The sequence below is a fragment of the Carassius auratus genome, chromosome 45, assembly GCF_003368295.1.
Source record: "Carassius auratus strain Wakin chromosome 45, ASM336829v1, whole genome shotgun sequence".
In the NCBI taxonomy this organism is placed as follows: Eukaryota; Metazoa; Chordata; class Actinopteri; order Cypriniformes; family Cyprinidae; genus Carassius; species Carassius auratus.
The window spans coordinates 10,934,779-10,959,499 of record NC_039287.1 but is presented as its reverse complement, the minus strand read 5'-3'; the positions used below and the strand labels follow the sequence as shown (position 1 = coordinate 10,959,499).

At 38.1% G+C, this 24,721-nt stretch overlaps 1 protein-coding gene across 1 annotated transcript in view; it reads left to right on the top strand.

Annotated features, from left to right (window-relative positions):
- The window catches only part of LOC113063266 (cadherin-2), a 46,906-nt gene extending 26,041 nt beyond the window's left edge, over positions 1 to 20,865 (top strand). Inside the window, exons 3-16 of the mRNA XM_026233523.1 lie at positions 1,758 to 1,966; positions 4,078 to 4,218; positions 4,377 to 4,532; positions 7,386 to 7,530; positions 7,619 to 7,791; positions 8,275 to 8,412; positions 8,509 to 8,694; positions 9,298 to 9,551; positions 10,548 to 10,690; positions 14,153 to 14,386; positions 14,503 to 14,736; positions 15,674 to 15,813; positions 16,975 to 17,139; positions 18,909 to 20,865. Coding sequence (XP_026089308.1) covers positions 1,758 to 1,966; positions 4,078 to 4,218; positions 4,377 to 4,532; positions 7,386 to 7,530; positions 7,619 to 7,791; positions 8,275 to 8,412; positions 8,509 to 8,694; positions 9,298 to 9,551; positions 10,548 to 10,690; positions 14,153 to 14,386; positions 14,503 to 14,736; positions 15,674 to 15,813; positions 16,975 to 17,139; positions 18,909 to 19,115 — 2,525 coding nt within the window. The 3' untranslated portion in view covers positions 19,116 to 20,865. The remainder of the gene's footprint in view (positions 1 to 1,757; positions 1,967 to 4,077; positions 4,219 to 4,376; positions 4,533 to 7,385; positions 7,531 to 7,618; positions 7,792 to 8,274; positions 8,413 to 8,508; positions 8,695 to 9,297; positions 9,552 to 10,547; positions 10,691 to 14,152; positions 14,387 to 14,502; positions 14,737 to 15,673; positions 15,814 to 16,974; positions 17,140 to 18,908) is intronic.
- The last annotated feature ends 3,856 nt before the right edge of the window (positions 20,866 to 24,721 follow it).

Sequence of the window (24,721 nt, the reverse complement as noted above, 5' to 3'; positions counted from 1 at the left end):
ATGGAAAAAACTAAAATATAAGTACATAAACCGATTAATCGATTAATCGTAAAAATAATCGACAGATTAATCGATTATCAAAATAATCGTTAGTTGCAGCCCTAATTTAAATATGTTTTAGAAAGAAGCAGCTGCTTTATTTATGGGATTTCCAGGGTGCAACTTAATTTTCTGCAGTTTTGCGCCATCTGCTGTCAGAAAGTGAATGTGCTTTCATTCAGCTCGTCTCTCACGTGTTCCTCCATGTGCTTCTCATGCGTGCTTGTTTACATTAAAGCGGCACACGCTCTTTCAAGCAGCATATAGCTGTGGTGTGCATTTTGACCAGTCGATGGGAAAATTATTATTAAAATGCATTCGGAATAATTTGTAATATATAATTATTCACTGTATTTAGAAGTCCCCACGATTAATAAATATTGTGCAAATTCATTACTGTGATATATTGCATTACCTAATACCGACACATGTCTAGATTCAGAAGATCTTGACTTAATTTGATGGCAATTAATTTGGATGTGTTTTTTTTTTTTTTTAGAAAGTCCATTTTCTTGACATAGGAAAGACATTATCTCTCCTCTAATGCTCTGAATTATATTTAGTTTCCAATAAAATTTTCCAAAAATCTTAACAATTATATAAATATAATATAATTGTTAAGATTTTTGGAAAATTTTATTGGAAACTAAATTTGTAAGTAAATTTGTCAAATTTACTGCGATGAGCCTTGAGAAGATCATTTGTTTACAAATTTGATTAGCTATTAATAGCTAATTAACCAGGCAGGATGACTTGTGTCTGTCTGCAGATGACAGATTTCATGTATATTTCAGTGATTAGTCTTTTAAACATTCTTGTTAAATAATATGCTAATTGCTAATGCATATTCAACGTTGTATGCATGTTTGCATCAAGGTGGCCAAAACTGAAGTATTAAACCCACCTTAGTGTGCTTACAGATGTATTTATTAATAGTTCATGTCCTGACAGGACTGATAAACAGTAAAATGAATCCCTGTCAGTAATCGTACGTCCTCTTCAGCTACAGTATACCGTGTTACATTAACACTTGGCGAGAAATCACGTGTGCCATCCACCTGGACTCGATAATGAGAGCTGGCGTTGTGCTTGAAAGATGAAAAATGTCAGACAAATGAGCCCATACGAGGCTCCTCGCAATCAAATGCGTCCTGATAGAGGAGCGTCCCGGCATCTCTTTCAGTTCTGGGCGTGTAATTGTCTGTCTGTGTTCTCTAATTGCGGCATAATAAATAAAGCACATTCATTTGTTTATGTCTGTACTTCTAATGTGATTCCCTCCAGTGCTGTGCTGCAGATAGCTCTCAACTCTCCTTTTTCTCAGTTTTCTCTCCTTTTCCTTCCCCTCATCCCTCTCTCTCTTTGTCTCCTCGTCCTCCTGTTCCTCCGTTCCTCAGCACACCTGGGGGCCTGCAGGGGATGTCTCAGCATGAATAATGCAGGAGAGCTTCAGAAGTTGTACCTGCTCTCCTTTCCTACCATCTCTCTCTCTTTTCTCTGCTTCTTTCTCGATCTCTCTCTCTCTGTCAGTGCACACTTTCCATCTCTCGCTCTCCTTGTCCTCACTTTTCAAGTAAAACCATTATTCCCTTGCGGAGGAGCAAAATGTGATTTCTTGTGTGCTTGTTTTTTATTTATAAAAAAAAAAAAAAAGATGTATGCAGTTTAAAAACAAAGGCAGGCCTTCACTCAGTCCACCCACTCTCTCTCTTTTGCAGTGGATTTCGTTGACTGTGGCAGAGGTTCTGGCTTGCGTTTTGAGAGCGGAGACCCTGCAGATTTCCGGATAGAGGCCGACGGGAGGGTTGTCGCATCGCGAACCCTGCAGCTCTCTGACAGGAAGGGGCGGAGCTTGGAGATTAAGGCCAAGGACGTGAAGTCTCAAGAGCAATGGCTGGTGCACGTCAACTTCACCCAACCCAACCAGGTAAGAAATCATTCACTCTCACATGTTAACAGTGAACGGCGGCCGCATGACTGCGAATATACACACTAATTATAACCGTGTCAGATCGCTAACACCGCATGGCGTTTCTAAACTAGCCTCATGCTGCAATTACACCATCAAACAGCCGTTGTGCGAATGTGAGCTCACAAAAATGTCTCTCTTCATCCGTAGGCCCTCTGTGACAAAGCCAAAGCTGTAATAAAACTATATTAGAAAATTAGCAGAGCACTTACACGTTGATAGTAGGACTGTAATTAATGTTTAACGATGCTAAAGAGACATTAAGGCGAGAGGAGGATACATTAGACAGCGGAGATCTGGACCCTCAGCTTGGGAACACTAACCATATGTCTCATAGCCCTGCCTTCTGCTTGGAGACAAGAAGAATTTACTCTTTATTACTGATACACACATGCCCACACACTGCCGCCAAGGGGGAAGGAGGATGAGAGGAGCCAATGGGAAAGAGAGCAGATAAGGGCGAGATAAAGGCTGAGATGGATGAAGAGGCAAAAGAGGAGAGGGTGAAGGGTTTAGACTAAGGCTGGCCGGTCGCGATGCATTCCTGATAAGTTTGCTGCAATGTTCAAACCAAGCAGCACTGGGAATATCACTGCGATTTTAATGCGCTTTTAATTTGGCCGTTAAGTGTTCTAAAGAACGTGTATTTGGACTAGTTTTGCAATCGGACCCTTCCTTGTCTTGTGAGATTTAACTCCGTCTGCGACTTAAAGTTGCAAACGCAATGTTAAAATGGGTATGTTTGATTGATATGTGTTTTAATGAATTGATTCAAAACTTAACGATTCGTCATTACTTAAATGTGGTATAAATCTGCATGGCATGTTTTGTGGATTAAACTGGTAAAAATATAATTAACCGTTCAAAAGTTGTATAAGATTGGTAAAAATGTTTAATGGTACGACTCCTTTTTAAAGGAAAACTGAAATATGATAAAGTATTTTATATCTTTACTGTTAAATTGGTAAGTTTAATGCATTCTTGGAAAATAAAAGCATTGATGTCTTTAAAAAATCATACTGACACCAATCCTTTGAACAGTTGTGTAGATAAATATAGCTTTGTATTACTATTCATTGATTTATTGATGAATGTGAATGAAAATTATCAGGGTTCTCATGATCTTGAAAATCATCATGGAAAAAAAATAAACATGTTAAATTAAATTAAATCTCAGAGTAATAAAGTAAACATAATAAATATATACATATATATCGAGTATCATCAAAATCCCAGCCCCGTTTCTAGAGAGAGCATGAAAGAGAGAGGCAGGAAATGTGGAATGAGAGCGAAATGAGAGAAATGGAAAGTTAACGAGAAGGAACAGAGGTGAAAGATGTTTTTCCATCAGTTCAGTTGATGTTTATGTTGTCGGTGAGTTCGTTTGAAGAGATGGTGCGACTGTGAGAAGGTACAAGGGTAATGAGTTAGCTCATCACCTGAGTCAAAGCAGAGAGAAAGAGAAAAATGAGAAAATCTACCTCGTTCTTCAACACCGAGCTGCCGCCCACCCCATGTGTCTGTCATCACCAGCAATATTTCACCACCGAGAGGAAGAGAGAAGACAGGTCAAGAAAAAGGGAGGCTTTCAATATCAACTGAGAAGAAATATTGAATCACCTTATAAGCGAGAATGCGCCGAGATTTGTACTTGCATAAAGAATTAATTCTTAAATTAACATTCAGAGGGTTTTGTTCTCTATATAACTAAGAGCAAGGCAAATGTCCGGTCAAGCACATCTCTGGCTGCCTTTGGCTCTGAATAACAAGGCTCAGGGAGAAAGAAAATGGAACAATACTGCAAACTCAACACACACACACACACACACACACTCTCACATTCACTATGTGGGTGTTGCTGCTGTGGGATTTAACGATGGAGCTGCAGTGATATTTATGACCCCATTACAGAGGGTAAAATTAATTCTGTAATTATTTGGGGACGGGGCAGATGTGTTGAAAGTGCCGCAGTGTGTATATGTGTGTGTGCATCACGTACAATGTACATTGAGTGTACGGGTGTTTGTGAAAGTAACTGTTGTTCTTTTCGCTGTTTTTTACTTTGCCAGCTGCCCGAGATACTGTTTCCGCGGCACAGTGTGGTTGTCAAGGGTGATGGCAGTGTGAATCGCGTGAAAAGAGACTGGGTCATTCCTCCTGTCAACGTGCTTGAGAACTCCAGAAAACAATTCCCTGAAGAGCTTGTGAAAGTGAGTGTGTACACTGAAAAACAACACTGGTTCATCATTTGAAGTGTATTTTCGAAAACATACTTTCAAAATGGTAATTAATTCAAAGGTTTGTTGTTCGAGTGCAAGAGTAACTCAATTTGAGGTTTATCCTGCTGTTTCGTGTGTGCGTGTTTCAGATCCAGTCAGATAAGGACAAGAGTAACACTCTGCGCTATAGTGTGACCGGACCAGGAGCCGACCAAAACCCCACCGGCCTGTTTATCATCGACCCCATTTCAGGAATCCTGTCCGTCACCAAACCACTGGATAGAGAACACATCCCCAATTTTCATGTGAGTGTGTGTGACTGCACTTCCTAAGATGTCATCCAAAATATTTATATTTGCAACATTTTTCAGATTTATTCAATCGTATTGAATGCCTGCCGAAGGGTTTTCTCTTAAAATTCATTTTTTAATGGAAGATTCCCCACTGAAATAACCACGAGCTGTGATGCAATGCATTTAACAGTACTGAGAAAATAGGTGATACAGAATGTACAAATATATATTATACTGTAATATTTTTCATAAAATATCCTTAAAACAAAATCCATTTTTCAAATGTATGAAACCTTATGAATATTTGCGTAATATTTTCTTTATAATTTGTTTTAGTGGAAGATTCCCTAACGACCATATCATTGTGTTTTACCATCCATGACCTCATCTGCATATCATTTCCATATGCAAATTGACATCCATATGTAATGCAATGCAATCTGTATTATATTTGTAAGAAAGGAATATATGTTAAATGATGCATTTTCAAGAAATTCATTAAATTGTAAAGTTATATCTCCTGCAATGATAAAAGTGAAAAGGTGGCATTTTTATTATAATAGTGGTGTGTGAAGGTGAAATGCAGTGTTTTGAATTGTCCCCTTCATTATTTGGCCATTAGACTCTCCAGATAATCCAGTAAAAGTGTTGGTTTATTACTTCAAGATCAGTTTAAAGTTTATTTTTTATAACTAAAAATGGACAGTGTGCGTAAGATGGTGTAATCACTTTCCAGTACTTGTTTTGAGCACACACATTGTTTAAAGATCAGAATTTAGTCTGTAGATCCATGCATTCCATCCAGGATCGAGAGAAACACTCTAAAACTCCCAATAAATTATATGTGTCAGGGTTACCATGGCAGCCAGTCTGAGAATGTGACCTTTGACATCCCTCTAATCCACTGTACCATGAAGAGGAGAGCAGAGAAAATTAAACTCGGATGAGCTTATCCTAACACTAAGTCACACACACACACATAGAATTAGTTGCAAACTTTTCCTGCTTGGTTTCAATACCCTTCCACTTCACCACTGGCCCTGAGAGGCTCTTAACCTCCCTCAGTGTCCACCTAATCCACATTCAGATTCAAATTATGCAGAGATTACATGAATATGAAATGATTTGCTTCCTAATGGTGCCAAAGGTGGAGCATCAGGCTTCTTTCTGTCTGCTCATGCATATATGCAGCAGACCTAAGACTGCTCTAGCACGCAAACTGCAACCTAGTCAGCTGCATTAGTTCCTTAACGCGAATAACTTCTGTAAATGAGTGTGGCGTTTAAGACACTCTTTTTCACTCACAGTGTACTGCCGTTGCTGTTACAGTTATACAATATGTTCAGTATAACGCCTAAATGTTGCATCAAAAACAGCTTTTGATGGCATAAAGACTCAAATAGTGCAAATCTGATTCTTAGAGCAACGTACCTCACACATTCTTTAAATAAAGTAATGCTTTTATACAGCAAAGATGCATTAAAGTTGTCTTATGATGAAATTTTTCCTTTCTCTTTGGAGTGTTACACGCTCTTGGTGCATGAAGAAGATCTGTAAGGTTGCAAAGACTAAAGTCTCAAATCCAAAGAAATATTCTTCATCAAATTTAAGACTCTACATATTGTCTATGTCATTATGTGGACATATTTGTGTAATGCTGCCCAAATGTTCACACAAAGAAAGAAGGCCTAGTTTCAGTGACTGCAGTTAGTGTTGAAGCAGTCATGTCAGGGAGATGCTGTGTGTGTCTAGGAGAAAGCAAAAGCACTTTATTTGCCCTTCTGAAAGTAGATGCATTTAGGAATCTTTAAGATTATTTACAACCGAAGAACTACTGTAAATATGTTTTGTTATTAGACTGTTTAAATGCGGAGTTTTGCGTTGTGTGTGTGTGTGTGTTTGAGAGAGAGAGAGAGAGAGAGAGAGACGGTCACACAGTGGAGTCAACTGTCTTACCGTCCATGGCTTGTGTACTGCAAACACATAGAGCTTCATCACTGTGTCTGTTGCGTGACTCTGTTCCCCTTTCGGGCTTGAACTGATGTAAAACTAAGGACATTATTAATTATCTTTAAATTTATTTTGAAATATGAAGCTCATGATTATGGAAAAGGGGGTTTCATTTCCAACGAGTGCTTGCGATGTGCGACCAATCACAATGCACTGAGTCAGTTGGCCAATCAGAGTAGACTGCACTTGTCAATAGGAGGGACTTTGTAGAAAATGATGCGTTTGAGAAAGGCGGGGCATAGAGGACCTACAATAATGTACAGTATTTGAAAAATAATTTGTTTTTTGAACATTAAACATATTCAGTTACACCAAATACACAATATAATGATCTTTAAAAAAGCATCATATGACAGATTTAAATTGATCAGAAATGAGAGTGAGAAGTTTACAGTGTTACAAAAAAAATTATTTTAACTAAATGCTGTTTTTTTTAACTTTCTGTTCATCAGTGAATCCTTCCAAAATTATCATGATTTCCACAAAAGTATTACACAGAATGACACTGATAATTTATAATAATAACATTGATAATAATAAGAAATCAAATAATAAAAAATCTGCATTTTAGAATGATTTCTGAAGGATTGTGTGACACTGAAGACTGGAGTAATGCCTGCTGAAAATTCAGCTTTTATCAGAAAACTATTATCTTAAATTGTAACAGTTTTTCTGAAACTTACTGTTTTACTGTATTGTGATCAAATTATGCAGACTTATAAATAAAAAAACACACATAATTTTTTTTACCCTAAACGGTAGTGTAAAAGGAAATAATAGTAAACGGCAGAAATAGGGTAGATTTTGTTTGCATAGCTGCTCTAATTGAGTTTTCATGTGTGTTTACGTTCACAGCTACGTGCTCATGCCGTGGACATCAACGGGAACCAGATGGAGAACCCCATCGACATCATCATCAATGTCATTGACATGAATGACAACCGACCCGAGTTCACACACCAGATCTGGAACGGAACCGTGGATGAGGGCGCCAAACCAGGTACACCTGTCAGCATTCGTAATTTTTAACAGTTTATTACACACCTTCAGCAATGAAGTGAAAACTGATGTTTATTGCTGGGCTCTAGGTACATTTGTGATGACAGTGATCTCCCAGGATAAGGATGACCCAAATACAGCCAATGGGATGCTCAGATACAAGATCCTCTCCCAGACCCCAGAGAGCCCCTCCTCCAACATGTTTACTATCAACAACAAGACCGGCAAAATCATCACTGTGGCTGCAGGTCTAGATCGTGAGGTACGAGGGAGTGTGTGCTAATGTATTGTCACCATTATACAACAATACTGTAAACCAGAGGTTCTCAACCAATGTTAACACCAAGAACAATAACTATACCAATGTTCACACTTATGGACGAAAACGCTCTGTGTATTATGAAGAGGTGCAGTTACTTTGTCTGCTGATTTAAATAACTAACTTAAAATGCTTGAGCTCAGGTGGATTCTGATTGGCTGTCAATTGTTTTTAAATGTTCATCAGCTAAAAGTGTCTTTCTGAGAGCGGTTCCAACAATACTGGAATATATCCAATAATAACGCTGTTTTTTCAAATGGTGTGTCAGAACCAAAAAATGCGCAGCTAGTCTGTTTTGATACAGTTAAATAATAAGATGCAAACATGATGTTTCCCAGACTCCTCATCCTGTTAGCCACTTCTGTAAACATTTCTATCTTGTGTTTTCAACCTAACTTATCTTGTTCTGCTTTTGGTGCTGAGCAGAAGGTGCCTCAGTACACCCTGATCATTCAAGCTACTGATATGGAAGGAAACCCCATGTACGGTCTGTCCAACACCGCCACTGCTGTCATACGTCTGCTGGATGTCAATGACAACACTCCAGAGTTCACCCGAGAGACTGTGAGTGACACACACACACACACACGCACACTTGAACACATGTCTCACCGAAGCCATGTTTGCTGAAAATCGATCTCTCTCTGTCTGTGTCTGTAGTTCCATGGTGAGGTCCCAGAGAACCGTGTGAATGTGATAGTGACGAATCTCACCGTGACTGACAAAGACGAACCGGGGACTCCAGCCTGGAATGCAGTCTACCGGATCATATCAGGGGACCCAACCGGACGCTTTTCCATCCCTACTGATCCTGTTACTAATGAAGGCCTCGTCACCGTCGTCAAGGTAACACGCACGGCAACACGTTAAGAAGGTTACTAAGGAATGAACATACTGACAAATGGTCTGGAACAAAGTATGTAAGTGGTTCCGCTCTGGGTTTTACATATCCTGCTTACTCATGAGAGAAATCAGAGCAGCAGAAGATCACTATACTTCCAAATATCCCTCTACTGTCAATCCACACCCCTCACATACTCTGGTCGGGAATGTCATAAACAGAGAAGCGGAGTGATACAAACAGTGAAAAGTCCCAGGACTCTGCTCAACCAACCAGATTCATGGAGCGGAACTAATTGTTGTATAAATGTTGTAATTGGGCTGCGCTGCTATTCGCTAGAATAGAATCTCGCTAGAGTCCCTCAGGCAGGGGTTCAAATACAGAGCGAAAGACAGTCTTCATGGAAACAGCTTCCACCTGCTGTTCAGCTGAGTTAATGGTTTATGTCTCTTAATTGAGAATGAGTCATTCATTAATTATTATTCAAACATTTCTCCTCTGTGTATTTAATTGCAACACGATCCATCCATTGTATCATTTAGATTTTTTTCTAACAGATTATGACACTGTTAACTTGACTCTCTGTGTTTGTGTATCCTTGTGTGCAGCCAATTGATTATGAGATTAATCGATCATTCATGCTGACTGTTGTCGCTGACAATGAGGCGCCGCTGACGCCTGGGATCCATCGCACCCGTCAGTCTACATCCACCGTGTCCATACGCGTCATCGACGTGAACGAAAGCCCAAATTTTGACCCCAACCCCAAACAGGTCAAACTGGAGGAAGGCCTTCCACAGTGGTCAATGCTAACGACTTTTACAGCTCATGATCCAGACAGATACATGCAGCAGACTATTAGGTATTATAACACACACATGCATGTACACCTACAGACCAGCTCTTATGTATACATTTTGAAACAAAAAACAAAGTGTAAATAGCAGAGTATGATGCACTATGAAGACAAAAGCAGAACTTTTTCAGAGCATTTATGGAAACTAAACTGCAAAAATGCATTACTCAGTCAATCATATCAGAGGTTATTTACATAAGTTTTAAAGGAGAAGCAGCAAAAAAAAAAAAATAGGTTAAATAATGCAAAATAATCATGTAAAATGGATGGTAATGAATATGGCCTGTTTAATTAATTTTTAATGACTATGTTCTGAAAGTAATACTAGCTTACTACTTACTTACTGAATATTTCATAATATAAATTATTCACTGTCTAGTATTATTTTTAAATAAATATGAAATAAAATGAAAAAGAGTAGGCATTGTGCAATGATAAATGTTATGTTTTTGTCATATTACTTTATTTTTATTTATTATAAAATAAACATTTCTTTTATCAAATATTGATCAAATATTTTAATCTACAAGTGCCGTTTGGCAGTTACAACTGATAATATTTCTGATTCATCCAACACACTGATTATTTTAGTATTGTTTATGTACTATTAAAGTATTTATTAATAATTTGAAATGAATTAGCTTTTGTTTATATGTTTTCAGTTTTAGTAATTTTATGTGATTTTTTTTTTTTCATATTTTCCATAGATATTTTATTTATTTTTGTTTCAGTTTTAGATTTAATAATTTCAGTAACTCAGCTTAAATGGTAAAACCTTAAAAGTTTATACGATTTATTTATTTATTTATTTTATTTTTTTTAGGTCAGTTACCAAAAACATTGTAATAGTTTTAGTTATAACAATAGCAACACTGGTCAAAGTGGAAATGTAAGGTCAAGATAGAAGCATTGCATTGTGGGATACATACCTCATTTGTTCAACACCTTTAATTTGACAAAATAAGTCAGTCTTGACCAGCTTTTTTATGGTGTGTTTTGAAGGTACTCTAAATTGTTTGACCCCGCCAACTGGCTAGAGATCGACCCCAACAATGGACGAATTTCCACCATTGCTGTCCTGGACAGAGAGTCTCCATATGTCAAAAACAACCTCTACAACGCCACATTCTTGGCCTCTGATAACGGTATGAGCAACTGTGTATGTTTGAATGTGTATGTATGCAGAACCAGTTGAAATTGAGTGATTCCATTGATTTTAGCTCTAGGGAAGAATTGCAACCCGAACAAACTGCAACAGTGATATACACAGGCCCACACATCCATGTTAAAGATCGCATCAACAACATATGCAAACTCAATCTAAATATGTATGCATTTACTTTACCTGTTTTTTTCTTTTTTCCTTTTCTTTTACTTTTTCTTTGAAGCAACACACACATATGCACATACACTACCCACTGTGTGAAAGAGTCTACAGAAGTCTGCTAGGCCCTATTCTGTTGTAGTGTTTAACATTCTCACTGCATCCGAGCTGTGAAACGAACCCTCTCTCTCACACACACACGTGCTGTACATTTGAAAGCTTGTCTAGAAGCACCCATTAAACAGTTGTACCATTTTGTATGCTGTATTTCAACAGAAAAATCTACCTGTAACCCAGTTTATCTATACACTTAATGCACTGAAGTAGCGAAGCACTGTATGTAAATTAAATCATTGTCAATCTTTTCAGCACAAACACAACTTTCTATGTAAATTAGGCTTGTTATAGATCAGCACTATTTGTGCAAACTCAACGCTAGTTGTATGGCCAATTATCATTGTGCTTGAAAGCAGGGGGCAATTTTAATAAGCAATTTTATTTCATCTAAATATTTGAAACAAAATTCAGTTCAAAGGGTTGTTTGTATACATTTTCCAGTGAGAATTGCAGATGTAATTCATGAAATGATGGAAGTTAGTGTTGTATCCAGTTGTGTGGTGCAGTCAAGTGCACTTTCTGTCTTTTAAAGGTGTCTGGATCACAGCGGTGCAGTGATGCTGTACATTTACTGACATTTATTTTGTATTGTAGAAGTCTGCTGTGTTCACCACAACTGAGCACTCAGAACCAATCTGGGGTGTATTTATCCATATACAATGGGTATAGACAATAATATACTTTAAAATAATCACATTTTGTTGCTTTGCAGCCTGAAATGAAGACAGACACAGTTTTTGTTTTATCCAGTAGTATTTACTCAGTGCAATTTACAACATCCAAGTAAAAGATATAACACAATTCAGGAGATTGATGAAAAAAAAAATAATAATAAATGCAAAGGCTTTATCAATGCTTAGAAGCATAATGAAGTCTATTATTACGTGGATTGTATGTGGTACAACACAGACCGTCCTTGGATCGGTATCTAAACTGGATGAAAGAGTCGGGAGGAAACTGGTCAGAGAGGCTTGCAAGAGTCCTACAGCAACTCTGAAGCAGTCGCAGGATTTTATAAGAGGAGTGGTCATTGTGTGCATGTGACAACATTATCACAAATTCTCCACGAATGTGGCTCGTATGGGAGGGTTACAAGAAAACAAAAAACACTCCTCAAGAAAGGCCACATGCAGTCACGACTGAGCTTTGCCAAAAAACCCATCTTCAAGATTCTTAAGTATATGAGACTAAAATTTAATTATTTGTCCTCAACACCAAAGATATGTCTGGCGGAAATCCAATCAGCTCACCATCCAAATAACTGCATTATGACAGTAAAGCATAGAGGCGGTAATATCCTGTTTCGGGGGGTGTTTGTCAGGATAGAAGGAAAAATGGATGGGAAATGCATGAATATCCTTGAAGGCCTAGAGCTCAGACTTAAACCCCACTGAATATCTCTGGAATGGCTTGGAGACAGCAGTCCACAAACAGTCACCATCAAATTGAACTGAACTTGAGTAGATCTGCAAAGAAGAGTTGTTATATCTTTCACTTGCATGTTATAAGTTCCCAGAGAGTAAGACATAACCCATGATTGAAACAAACATCTGTAAATACAGCTAAACAATACAAAACAAAAATAGCAAAGTAGTATATAGATGCCATCTTTGTTAATTACAGCAATAATCTGACATTAATATAGTCTCAAGCAGATTAATTTCCTACTCCACTACCTTTGTGACATCAGTACCAAATGTTCGATATTATTGAACCAGCATGGTTTGAAGGGCAAATATGTGACAACATTGATACAGTTTTAGGAAACTTATGACTATCTATTGAATTTTTTGACCAATGATCAACTCCAGCGAGTTACATCATTGAATAGGAAATGCTCCCCTAGGGAACTGAGGTTTTGCAAATTGACTTTATAACTTTTTTGGGGTGTGTTTGTGCTGTTACCTTAATTTATATATTACATGTGTGAATCAAGAGCTAAAATAATGCAGACAGACCATGCAAACACACAACACTATCTTAACATCCTTAGTGAATTCTCTCTCAGTTCAGTTGAATCTTGGTGTGCAAGGAGCAGTGCTGATCAGCTTCCTTTCCCACAAAGAAGTTTTTCTACATCTAATTCAATGCTGATTCGCACTCCTGATTCAATAAATTAAGGACACTTAGTCGTACTTGAGTTAGGGGCTTTCAGGGCTGGAACAGATTAAAAAATGTGTTGTGAATGCTAGGAGTAGAACAGAAAGTCGCCGATCCGTCAGCCTGCCCAACAGCTCTGCCCATCTCTTGCTCTTTGTTTAAAGATCAGTGAAGTTGAAAGGTCTTGTTACTTCTGTTGAAACAGAAACTAAGCTCTTTTCTAGGGATTAATGGTCCAGTCTGTGCTGGGTAAAAGGGCTCTTGTTCGCAGATATTTCATGGACGTGGGCAGGTTGATTGGATCTTATAGACTGTGCATTATGGGTTGTAAATGAGTTATCATGCCCAGCAACCCAGAAGAGAGCAACCTGAAGTCGTTAACTGCTGTAGTTCGTCTGTATCGTCAGTTTTCAAATATCAGTCTCATGCTCAGATGTCACACCCACAAATCTTTCACGGTCATGATGCTTATTGCACAGCAAAACAATAAGAGCTGTATGGAATCAGTTTCCAGGACTCCAGGTACACAAGTTATGTTATTTATAAATCGTCCCATCATGCAGTTTACATTTTTTTTATACTACGTGTTGAATAGTGTTAAAATTCAATTTTTTTTTTTTTTTTTTGTTAACTATCCATAGTCAAAATCTGTCCCAATTGAAGGACTGCATAGTTCGAAGGATGCAGACTTAAAAGACCACAAAGGTCAAACCGAGCGTTGTTAACTGAGACCTAGCCTACAGAGGATTGCATAGCATCTTACTAAGAAATGTCAACATTTAAACCAAGCTGATATTCAAGTTGAGACACAAAACGTACATTTAAATGTGTAATCCATCATTTTCTCTCAAGAAAGCATCTTTAGATAGTCTGGGCCGTGAAGAATCCTTCTGTTGTATCCTTCATGATGCAGGAAACAAAGGACTCATTTTGAAGTAGAATTTGATGGAGCCTTGGAATTGGTGACGCATTCAGTCTTCAAATGCAGCCTCAAAAGGATGCAGCCTCTGAATTGGGACACAGCTTTTGTTTGTATTGAAGTCTTTTTCCCTCTGTCCCTCAACAGGTGTCCCCCCTGCGAGTGGGACGGGTACTCTGCAGATCAACCTGCTAGACATAAACGATAACGCACCTCGAGTCTTCCCTCAAGAAGCTGAAGTTTGCGAGCGTCCCGAACCCAACGCAATCAATATCACAGCTGTTGACGGAGACCTCAACCCCAACGCTGGGCCCTATGCTTTCGAACTGCCCAACCGACCCTCTGACATCCGCAGGAACTGGACACTGACTCGAATCAGTGGTACGCCACATTGAAAAGATTTCGCTGGGATGAACAATTACTCAAATCTATTTGTATTTGTCTTGCCAGACTTTATCTGTCTCATTTGTTTTGTCTTATTTGTGGTTGTTTTGTAGGCGATCACGCTCAGTTAAGTCTGAAGATAAGTTACCTGGAAAGCGGGATATACGAGCTGCCCATCAGCATCACAGACTCGGGGAACCTGCCCATGTCCAACACCACCTACCTGCGCATCAAAGTGTGCCAGTGCGATCATCACGGCGACTGCGTGGACATGGAACGCATCATGGCAGCCGGGCTGGGCACCGGAGCCATCATCGCCATACTTATCTGCATCATCATCCTGCTGGGTAAAACACACACTCTAGTCAGAGACTGTAGTTTCTTCCAGGCAGTGGAGTTCTTATCAATTGGTCAGATCAGTTGCCAAGCACATGTGATCTGCTTTTGGTCGATATAGTCACAAAAGATTTAATTTCATGTGCATTAAAAAAAAAATTGTAAAAGCTCTCTTGAAGTGGATTAATGTTTTATTCAGCAAGAAGACTTAAACACATAAAATCTGATGGAAACACATTATGCTTCATTTGCATAGAGTTATGTGATTGAATAGTTCACTTCAGACCAATATCATTGCATAAACTGGGTTCGGGTCTTCAAAAAACACTGGAGCCAAAGCCTGTCATCAAAACAATTGGTTACTTTCACCTTCCAAAACAGGTTGACACACACCGTCGCCCATCATATATAAGGCATTCACTAGCGACGACATTTTTCAGAATGTTTTGTCCCTGCGCTCTAAAGTAATTTATTACATTTAATAAAAAAGAGCCACAGTAGTTTTCCCAATAGCCACAACTTCCATTTCTGTTTTGCTCAAACTTCTGTGAAAGTGACAATTTTGTTCTCTCGATCACATGGGATGTAAAACCTGTTTTTCGTTCAATTAAATTTGCAATTTGAATGGAACTCTTGCATAATTCTGATTTGCAGTCTCTGCCGTTTTATATCACTTTACTTGCATAATTTACCTATAAAAACAGCAGATTAAATACTTTGACGTGAATAATATCACAGAATAAATGCAGAATATTAATATAGCATACCTATTCACAAAAATATAGCTTGTCTTGAGTGAGTAACAGTAACTGAGGGGGGCGGAGCTTAGCAAAACGTCAATTTCAGTTTGAGGTGCTAAAAAATACACACTGCACCTTTAACTGTCTGATCTCAAGTCATTTTGCTCTTTTTTTATTGATCTGCATCACCCTTTCTGTCTCTCTGCAGTGCTGGTGTTGATGTTTGTGATGTGGATGAAGAGACGTGATAAAGAGAGACAGGCCAAGCAGCTGCTGATCGATCCAGAGGACGACGTGCGAGACAACATACTCAAATACGACGAGGAGGGCGGCGGAGAGGAAGACCAGGTACATGCACTCCCTCTCTGTTTCTGCTGCTGGGCATACACAGTTATTTTCAGCCCGGAATTACTCTTTACAGTCTAGCTTGTTTAACAAAAACATTTTTAAAAGTTTCATTTTTTAACCAGTCGTTAAATGTTCATGATTTTCATTTAAGCTGCATGGTGCACATTTAACGACTGACTAATTTGCAGCATTCATTGTGCAAGTAATGCTGATTATAAGTCATAGCATGTAGGCGACTAATTTTAGATTGATGAAACAGTTCCTGCTTTGCCTGGTACTGTGAGTATGTGCGAGACTCACAGATCTGCATTCGAGCCAAACTGTGTGTTTTGCGCAGCTGACACTCACACAGTCACACAGTCACACACACACAAAAACACTCAAACATTTTCTGTTTTATCATTTTGGTGTCTATGGTTTTCATGAGTTAATGATATTTTCTATCCCCTAAAACGAACTCCCACAGTGACCATTTGGCAGTTTTAGATTTTTAATTAAAACATTAAATCTAAAAACATCCATTAGTAATGTACTTAAGCCTGGGGTGTGCTGTTTTTTCAACTTGCTTCAACATCTCGCTCAGAGCTCTAGCATTTTCAAAGTAATACTCCACAAACCGCAATTTTTTACCAAGTCTTGGAAAAGGCAGATATATTCTCCTTTCATATCCATTTCTGTTTTAACCATGGTTATTTTTATTGCCATTTCCTGTCATCTTTTTCAATAAACAGCAGCCCAGCTGTGCAATGTGTTTATCTGTATTGCCAAATCATATATTATAGAATAGTTTTGGCTATCGGCTAGCTAGGGAAAGGAGGAAATACCATAGAGTTTGACTCTTTTATATCAAACAGTTATATTTTTGTACTAATTATGATTACTTCCTAACCTAAAAGAAACAAATGAATGTTAGAATAAATAAAACCTTTTTATTTTTAATTGTATATATGTATATATATTTTTTTAATATTATTTAGTGATAACATTTTTTTCTAAATTAGGACATTAGGATCATATTTAGCTAACTTTTGAAAAGTAATTACATTACTAAGGTCAAAACGTTCATTTTTTCCATGCAGATGTTTCCAGAAAACCAAGGGCTTTGAGCAGACGTCTAACCCTATTTGTGATTGTCTCTTCCCGCTATCTGTATTTCTTCAGGACTATGATCTGAGCCAGCTGCAGCAGCCTGATACTCTGGAGCCAGACATGATCAAGCCCGTCGGGATCCGCCGGCTGGACGAGCGACCGATGCACTCGGAGCCCAACTATCCCATCCGCTCGGGCGCACCCCATCCCGGAGACATAGGAGAGTTCATCCACGAGGTACGCCGTGTGTGCGCTCTTCTAAAGTGTCATGTCATATAAAATGGCTCGATGGCACCAGTGATAAGACTTAATGGTGATTTATTGGTTAATTGGACCAAGGTTTCGTTGAATATTAGCCAGGCTCAGGGATTCAATATCTCATGCTACAGTCTGTGGATGCACGCCCTCCCACGCACACGCACACATGCAGACATCACATGCTCTAAGAAGTGCAACTGCGCTCAAAGCAGTGTGAGATTTTAAAGCAGGTAATGAATTAAACATTACTGCTAAATGTAGATAGCTTTGAAGACAGCAGCATTTGCCAAACTGTTAGACCAAACTTCTTTAAAGAAACACAGCAGTTAGGATTTTTAGCTGTTTTTTAGCATTCCAACAAAAATTGTCACTTATGAGTTTTGTTTATGTCTATAGAAAGATTTGTTTGGACAAGCGATTTCAGGATTCAGAATTGTGTCAGCTGAACGTCTATACAGTGTTTAGTCTATGTTAGCACTCTGCCTGGACTGTGTTATGCCAGGAATAGAACTTTATTTGTACAATCTGGCAGGCTTTCAAAACCAAGTGAGCTGCCTACCTAGACAGCATTTCTAAGCGCCAAAGGCATTCAAATTTATTGTGCATTTGGATGTTTGATTCACTACCAAAATCGGTTGGGCACATCATGTAAATTTAACATTTGAATTTGTCAGTGATGCCCATAAATGTTGTACAGTTAATGCGTTTTTGTCTATAGAATGTTTGTGCCTCGAGTTTTGTATCTAAATTTGTGTGTGTGAAATGCTGCACCGCTGCTACTTGTTTTCCATTAGAAGGAAATGGCATTTCAAATGCTAGATTTAGTACATTTATGCTGATTAAGTAGAGATTGTTATGACTGTTGAGTGCATTTGTGCACTTTGCTTGTAGTTTTTTATACAGACAAAACATGCAAAAAATAATAATAATAATATTTTTATACAGACAAAACATGCAAAAAATTAAGTGACTTAACAGAAGAAGAAATAAAAAAAATAAGGTGAATGTATTGAGATAATCAAAAGATGGTTAATATATTAGAATTTATAACATCTGAAAATTACTGTATTCTAATAAATTAATTTGATTATGAGAAAGTTCAAAGATTAAACTTCAGAGGAACTTCTAAAGAGGTTTAAAAAATAGCTGGAGCCACATGTGACATTTTGAATAAACTGCAGGTTTCCAGACAGGCAAGACACATTTCCTTACATTATAGGAAATAATGATCATTCAAATGTTCAGATTCACCTGCACACAAATACAAAAAAATGGTACAGAATATTGCATAAGTATGTGAAATAGGACACACACTCTTTTTACTTAATGGCTTTCAGTTGTATTGTCACTCCTTCCTCCTTCCTTCCTTCCTTCCTCTTCTCACTTTAGTTGTTTCTCATCCAGCGCCCTGTAAGAGTGTTCAGTGTTTCATCGTTTAATTGCGCGAGCTCAGACTGTGCTTAGCTGTGCCATTTCCAGAACGTCGCCGCTTATAAATAAATGCTTTAGCCTGTTCCAGAGCCCAGCATCTGTTTGCAAGGCGACCCCAATCCTTCTCTGACTTCCCTCTCCTCCCATCTCCCCTCCTCCTCTTTTGTTCCTACTTCTTTTTCTCCATCCCATCCCCCTCTGCGCTTAAACAGCAATACCAAATGAGTAATTGAAGTGGTTGTACTAGACAGTGTTGATGTGCTTTTTTTGAGATGTGTCTATTATAAAACCACATCCGTTCTCATCATGTTCTCCAGGGTCTCAAGGCGGCCGATACGGATCCCACGGCCCCTCCGTATGACTCCCTGCTGGTGTTCGACTACGAGGGCAGCGGCTCCACAGCTGGATCGCTCAGCTCCCTTCACTCCTCCAGCAGCGGAGGCGACCAGGACTATGACTACCTCAACGACTGGGGCCCTCGCTTCCGCAAACTCGCCGACATGTACGGAGGCAACGACGACTAGCTTACGCCATCACTGCAGGACCACAGAAAAGAGAAGGAAGGACCGGAGGAGGAGGGAAATTAAAGAAGAAAAGAAACATCTATAAACCAGTGTGGTACTTTTTTTTATTTTTATTGTGGGACGTGGACAGTGTGCAGAATCAAAATGATGAAGAAACCAGTATACCCTAGAGAGACAGAGAATGAAGACTAGACAGTGGAAGGAAGACCACCATGTCAAAAAAAGCAAAGGCTTTCCGAGGCCCTCGGTTGTAGACAGAGGGGGTCTAATGAAGGAAGTCCGCCTAGTTTTGGTTCAGTCCAGGATTTTTTCGCCCTAAGTTTGAAGGATCATCGGTACAAACGTATGAAGGAACGCTTAAAGAACGTTAAATGAATGCTAAGTTACACTTGAATCTCACAGTACAGAAGCACTGGGATATTATGTGCCTTTTTGTACATTTTTTGGTTTCGTTTTTACTTTCTTTTTCGGTCTTTGTTGATTTGACCTGATGATGTTTTTCTGTTCAATGGCTTTGGTGGCTCAGAGTTTTGGAGTGTTTTTGTCGTGAGCCTGTTTATAACGTTTATGCTTCTATACACCTCTGTTTGCGTTTCTCACCACCACGCTGTTCGTTCACGTATCAAACCGAAGACTTTGGAAGAGTGAGAGCGTCGAGACAGAGAGAACAGCTTTGTACAGTATGCTAGAAACTAGATTTCAGTTTCTCGTTTTTGTTGCGTTTTCCTCTTTTTATATATATAAACATATATAAATTCACAGTTTTTCACCAAAATGTTAACTTATGCAGCTGGTTGCAAAATGGGAGACGAGCATTATTATTTGGTAGCAGAACGTTTTGTTTTGTTCATTTATTTCTCTCTCTCTGCATTTTTTTTTTGTTTTGTTTTGTTTTTTGAAGTGGTTTAGGATTTTGCAAATGAAAACATCCTGTTTTTTCAAATGTCATCTGCCTTAGTCATCCTGGTATTCTTTCATTTTTTACTCCACTGTAAATTAAATGGTGTGTACATAGTTTTTTATTTTGTTTCTCCTCTTTTGATGTAGTCTACGAAAAAGAACAGGGCGTGAAGAACTTGTATATGTATAATTTGGACTACAGACACAAGGATTTTTGCATGTTTTTATCTTTTCCGTATAAAACAGTCTTTCTGAAATTTATTTCCACACAATTAAAGAAACGCCCACCTCAAAGGAGACTAGAGCAAATAAGTGACGGAGAAGTTTGGTCCAAATACCCACTTGCTTTCATTCCTTTTTGGTTTTCGTCCTTTCGGCCCAATTCATCACCTTCCATTTGCGTCAAGGATTCCTTGTTGACTTTTCGCTTCTTTTGTTCTTCTCTGCTACGTTCTACATTTCCATTGTCTTCTCCCCCAGGCCACTCTCATGGATCAAAGATGTCGATTGACGTTCAAGGCCATACTCCTAAATGCATGATCCTTCGGGATCTTCATGTTTGAACTAAACTGAAAAGATGGACCGAAGCCCTCATCATAACCGTCTCTGCCCGTTAAAGAACCGTGTGTGCGTGCGTGTGTATCACTGGATGCCGTCAGAGAGGGCCAATTAAAAGAGCAGGATGGAAGTACGAGGCCAGTCCACTCAAGAGGCTCAGCCATAAGATGATTAACAGCTTTTTAATGAACGATGGCTGTCCAGAGTTCTGTCGGCTCTGGTTGCAGTTACTTGTTGATATTATGACCCATTGCAGCCCAAATGACCAATAAAAGTCTAATTTTGGAGATGATGATTTGTTGGTTTTCTTTGCTATATTAGTGCTTTAGCTCTGTTCCGAAACCTAGCAAGTCCCTAGATAGTCAGTTGGCTTCCAAGACAGGAACCTAAGCATCATGGGATCTCACTAGTGACCGATTTATACAAGCAAATCACAAATAGCACTCCGCATGGGAGACTCGACTCCCAATTGGTTTAAATAGAGTTAGTATGTTGCTAAGCGAAAAGCGTTCTTAATAAATTATAGCTTATAATCTTAATAAGCATAAAAAATAGTGTTTCAAAGAAATGTAGGCACCCAAAAAAGTGGTTAAAACAGTAAATAATTCAGTGTCTGTAAGTGAAATATATTTTTACTACAACCGCTTTGTATCAATATTTTTCAGTATTTAATAAAATAGTAATCTATATATATATATATTTAAAAAAAAAACATTTATTTTGCCTTATCCGCCATTTTGAAATTATTATTTGCTGAGCTTGAAGCAGTGCATTATGGGATCACCTGCTGCTGCCTTTGGATAAAATTAGGTACCTTAATTAACTAGTCGACATTCCAGAACAGCCTTTGTGTCTGAGATGCCCTAAAATGCCGCCTACGTAGGCAGCTCACTAGGGTTTGGTATGAGATAATTGTATATATGCATGCTAAATGGGCTCCATTAAATGGAAAAGGAAATGCCGTTGCATACCTTGACCTTAGAAGTGATTACTGGCAGCTGGGTCATTATCTGGGTCTGTGCGTGCCTGGCTCCATCATTTGAGTCAGTCTACAGTCCACACACACCAACTCGTGTATTTCTATATTCCCTTCAGGGCCATCCATTGCTCCACCTTCTCTATCTAACGTACTCCGGGGACTAAGATTATTGTGCCAACATCAAAGCCTGGCCTCCCCACGTCCCGTTGTGTGTGACTGAGAGAATGAGAGAGCTAAAAAAGTGGAAGTCTTGTTGCTTAAGGTCACATGAAGGATGGGGAATAAGCTTTTCTCTGTGCTGCTATCTCCTTCATTCCACACTCTCTACGTACAATATATACACACACATAAAACTCCTTCCTGCATTTTATATTTAGAGTTCTTTTCCTATTTCCTTTTTATATTCCATGTTCCTTCCCGCTCTTTGTCTGTCCTTTGTTTAATTTTTTTTTTTTTTTTTTGGGTTTTGTCAGTAATGGTCTGGCCAGTCCAGTGGAACACTTGATCCTTTGTTACGCCAAAGGGGTACGTGTGTGTGTGTGTGTGTGTGTGTGAATAATAAAGAGAAGGAAAGGCAGTCAGTGCAGCAGGGATTTACTAGGGTAGAGTTTTAAAATTTGTCATGACATATATATGTGTTATATATTATAGACATATTTTTGTCTAAATGCTTGTATACCAATAAGTGTATTATTTTTTATTTTATTTTTTTTGTATGTTTTAAAAAAGAGGATCAAACAAACAATCTAATTATGACTACTGCTCTAAGGAAATTATTTGACATTATATATATATATTCAGATACACAAATTATACTGATAAAATGTTACTGTTATGCAGCTTCTTTTGCAGTACATTTTTATGTAGTGCTTTTTTAGTGTGTTTTTTTTTTTTTTTTTTTTTGTCTTTTGGCCTATCCCACACCTCTGCAGATCCATATGGAGTCATCCATTGATCAAATATTGAAATCATATATACAGTACATGTATGTTAAATATATGTTGTGAAATCTGTAAAGAATCACAGTAAATATTTCCATTTTAATGGATATCTTATTTAAAATAAATAAATACATAGATTACATAATGAACGAACGAATGAATTAATGTTTTAGAGTATGTTCCAAAAAAATAACTTATTTAAATGCAGTAGTCATGATAGTTTTTATATTTGTTCTTAAGTTAACAGAGTGGGCTATTCTTTGTTGCAAGATTTACTAATTTTAGCTGCAATTTTTTTGTTACCTCTGAATTACTGTATAGAGCAAGGTACAGCAGTAAATAATTTTGCTTGACAAAAATTACCTGACTAAAAAAAAAAAAAAAAAAAAAAAAAAGGAATACAAATGTAGGACCATGCCCCTGAAGCACACTACTTATTTGGCGGTTACATGGTCTTCTGCATCACACAGAATACAGACTGTTAACTCCCATTTACAACACAAGGTAAATAGGCTATGATTTATTTTGCTGTGTTGCTGAAAAGCAGTGCAGGGACACTGTTTTATGTTCTTTCCTATTTCTAGGTTAATCATCTTACAAGGGGATTCTGCAAGGGAAATGTAAATTTATGAGCACAGCTGTGAATTGTACAAAAGGACCAGTAAAGGGAAAGGGAGGCCTGCATGTGTTTGTAAGAGAAAGAGCGTGTGAAGGGGAGTTGGAGTTTGAGTCTCTATAAATAGGACTTAGTGCAGGCTGGAGGATGGAGATGACATTGATCAACTGATACAGGGAGAACACCTCTCATCCCCCATCTCACTCTCTCTCTCTCTGTTTCTTTGCCTTTTACATTCCTGCTTTGCTATTGCTGTCAGGGTCAAACTCACTCCTCCAGTGTAGTGAGAGTGTTTATGTGTGAGTATGCATGTGCATGGCTGTTTTGTTTAGGGGTGAACCTTTATACCTTCATATAACCTTTTTCTAAAAAATAATGCATTTCTATACAAATCACATCTTAAGAATTCATACAAAATTACCACTTTATAAAATAGTTGTTTTTTCTTTTTCTTTTCTTTTTCCGTCATATGGCTTCAGAAGACTTCAAAAATAGTCCTATGGATTACTTTGATTATATTTTAATCCTTTTTGTTATTTTTGTAGCTTGAAAACCCCCGTCTCCATTCACGTTGATTAAAAAACATTGTGGAAGATAGATTTCAAATTGGTGTAGAAACTATTTCCACTTAGAAATTGCTAGAAAACTTCACAAACAATTACAAAGGGATGGCAAGTATCACATCACATGAAATGTTAAGTAGAAAAAACTTTAATAGCAATTTCATGTAAAACATATTCCAAAAATCGCTTTTATTTATGACTTTGAAACAAAAATGTTAACAGTGTTTATAAGCATCCCGTGCATTCTTCAAAAATTCTCCTTGTGTTCCTCCAAGGAACGAAGAAAGAAAGCAATATGAGTTTGAAATGCCTCGCTATTGGATATTGCCTGTGAATAAATTATAGAAATGACATTATTAGTCAAATTATTCCTGTAATTATAGTATAGGAGGGTAACATGTTTGGTGAGTGGGAATTCCTATAGCTGCTACATTAATGAATCATTCTGAATCGAACGATTGATTGAAGATTGACATCGCTCTATGATTGATGTGTAGATTCCTAATGTACTAGAAATCATAATATACCCTTCATTTTGCATTTGAAATTCCTCAGACGTGCCCGGACATTCAAGATCACATGACAACGGGAATGATGCAGGACGTTACTTTGGCATGTTGGCCACAGAAATGGCCCGAAGAGTCAACAAGAGCTTCTCCCTCCCCGTCTGTACTGATGTGAGAGGACATAAGAAGGAGATCGGGTCAACTATATCATTGTACTGACAGGGTCTGTCCACAGCTCTGGGGAAGAGAGAGTCATTCGCATAATGCATTCAGTCCCATTTTGGATGTGGTCTGCTGAAATCCCAAGTAAATCAGAGCACTTTGCCATTCTGTGTCACAAAAACAGGCTGCTTAAGACAAATGTCCTCTGATGAAATATCATACTGCCTGTTTTCAGGTGGTTTAGGTGCTCCTTGAAACCAGCCTTTCATCAGAACATCTTAAACCACATGCTTGTGGACACTGCAGGGAAATTGCTAATGTTTTTTTCTTCTTCTTCTTTTTAGTTCAAACAACAATGAAGATTTGCTGAAAATGTTCTTA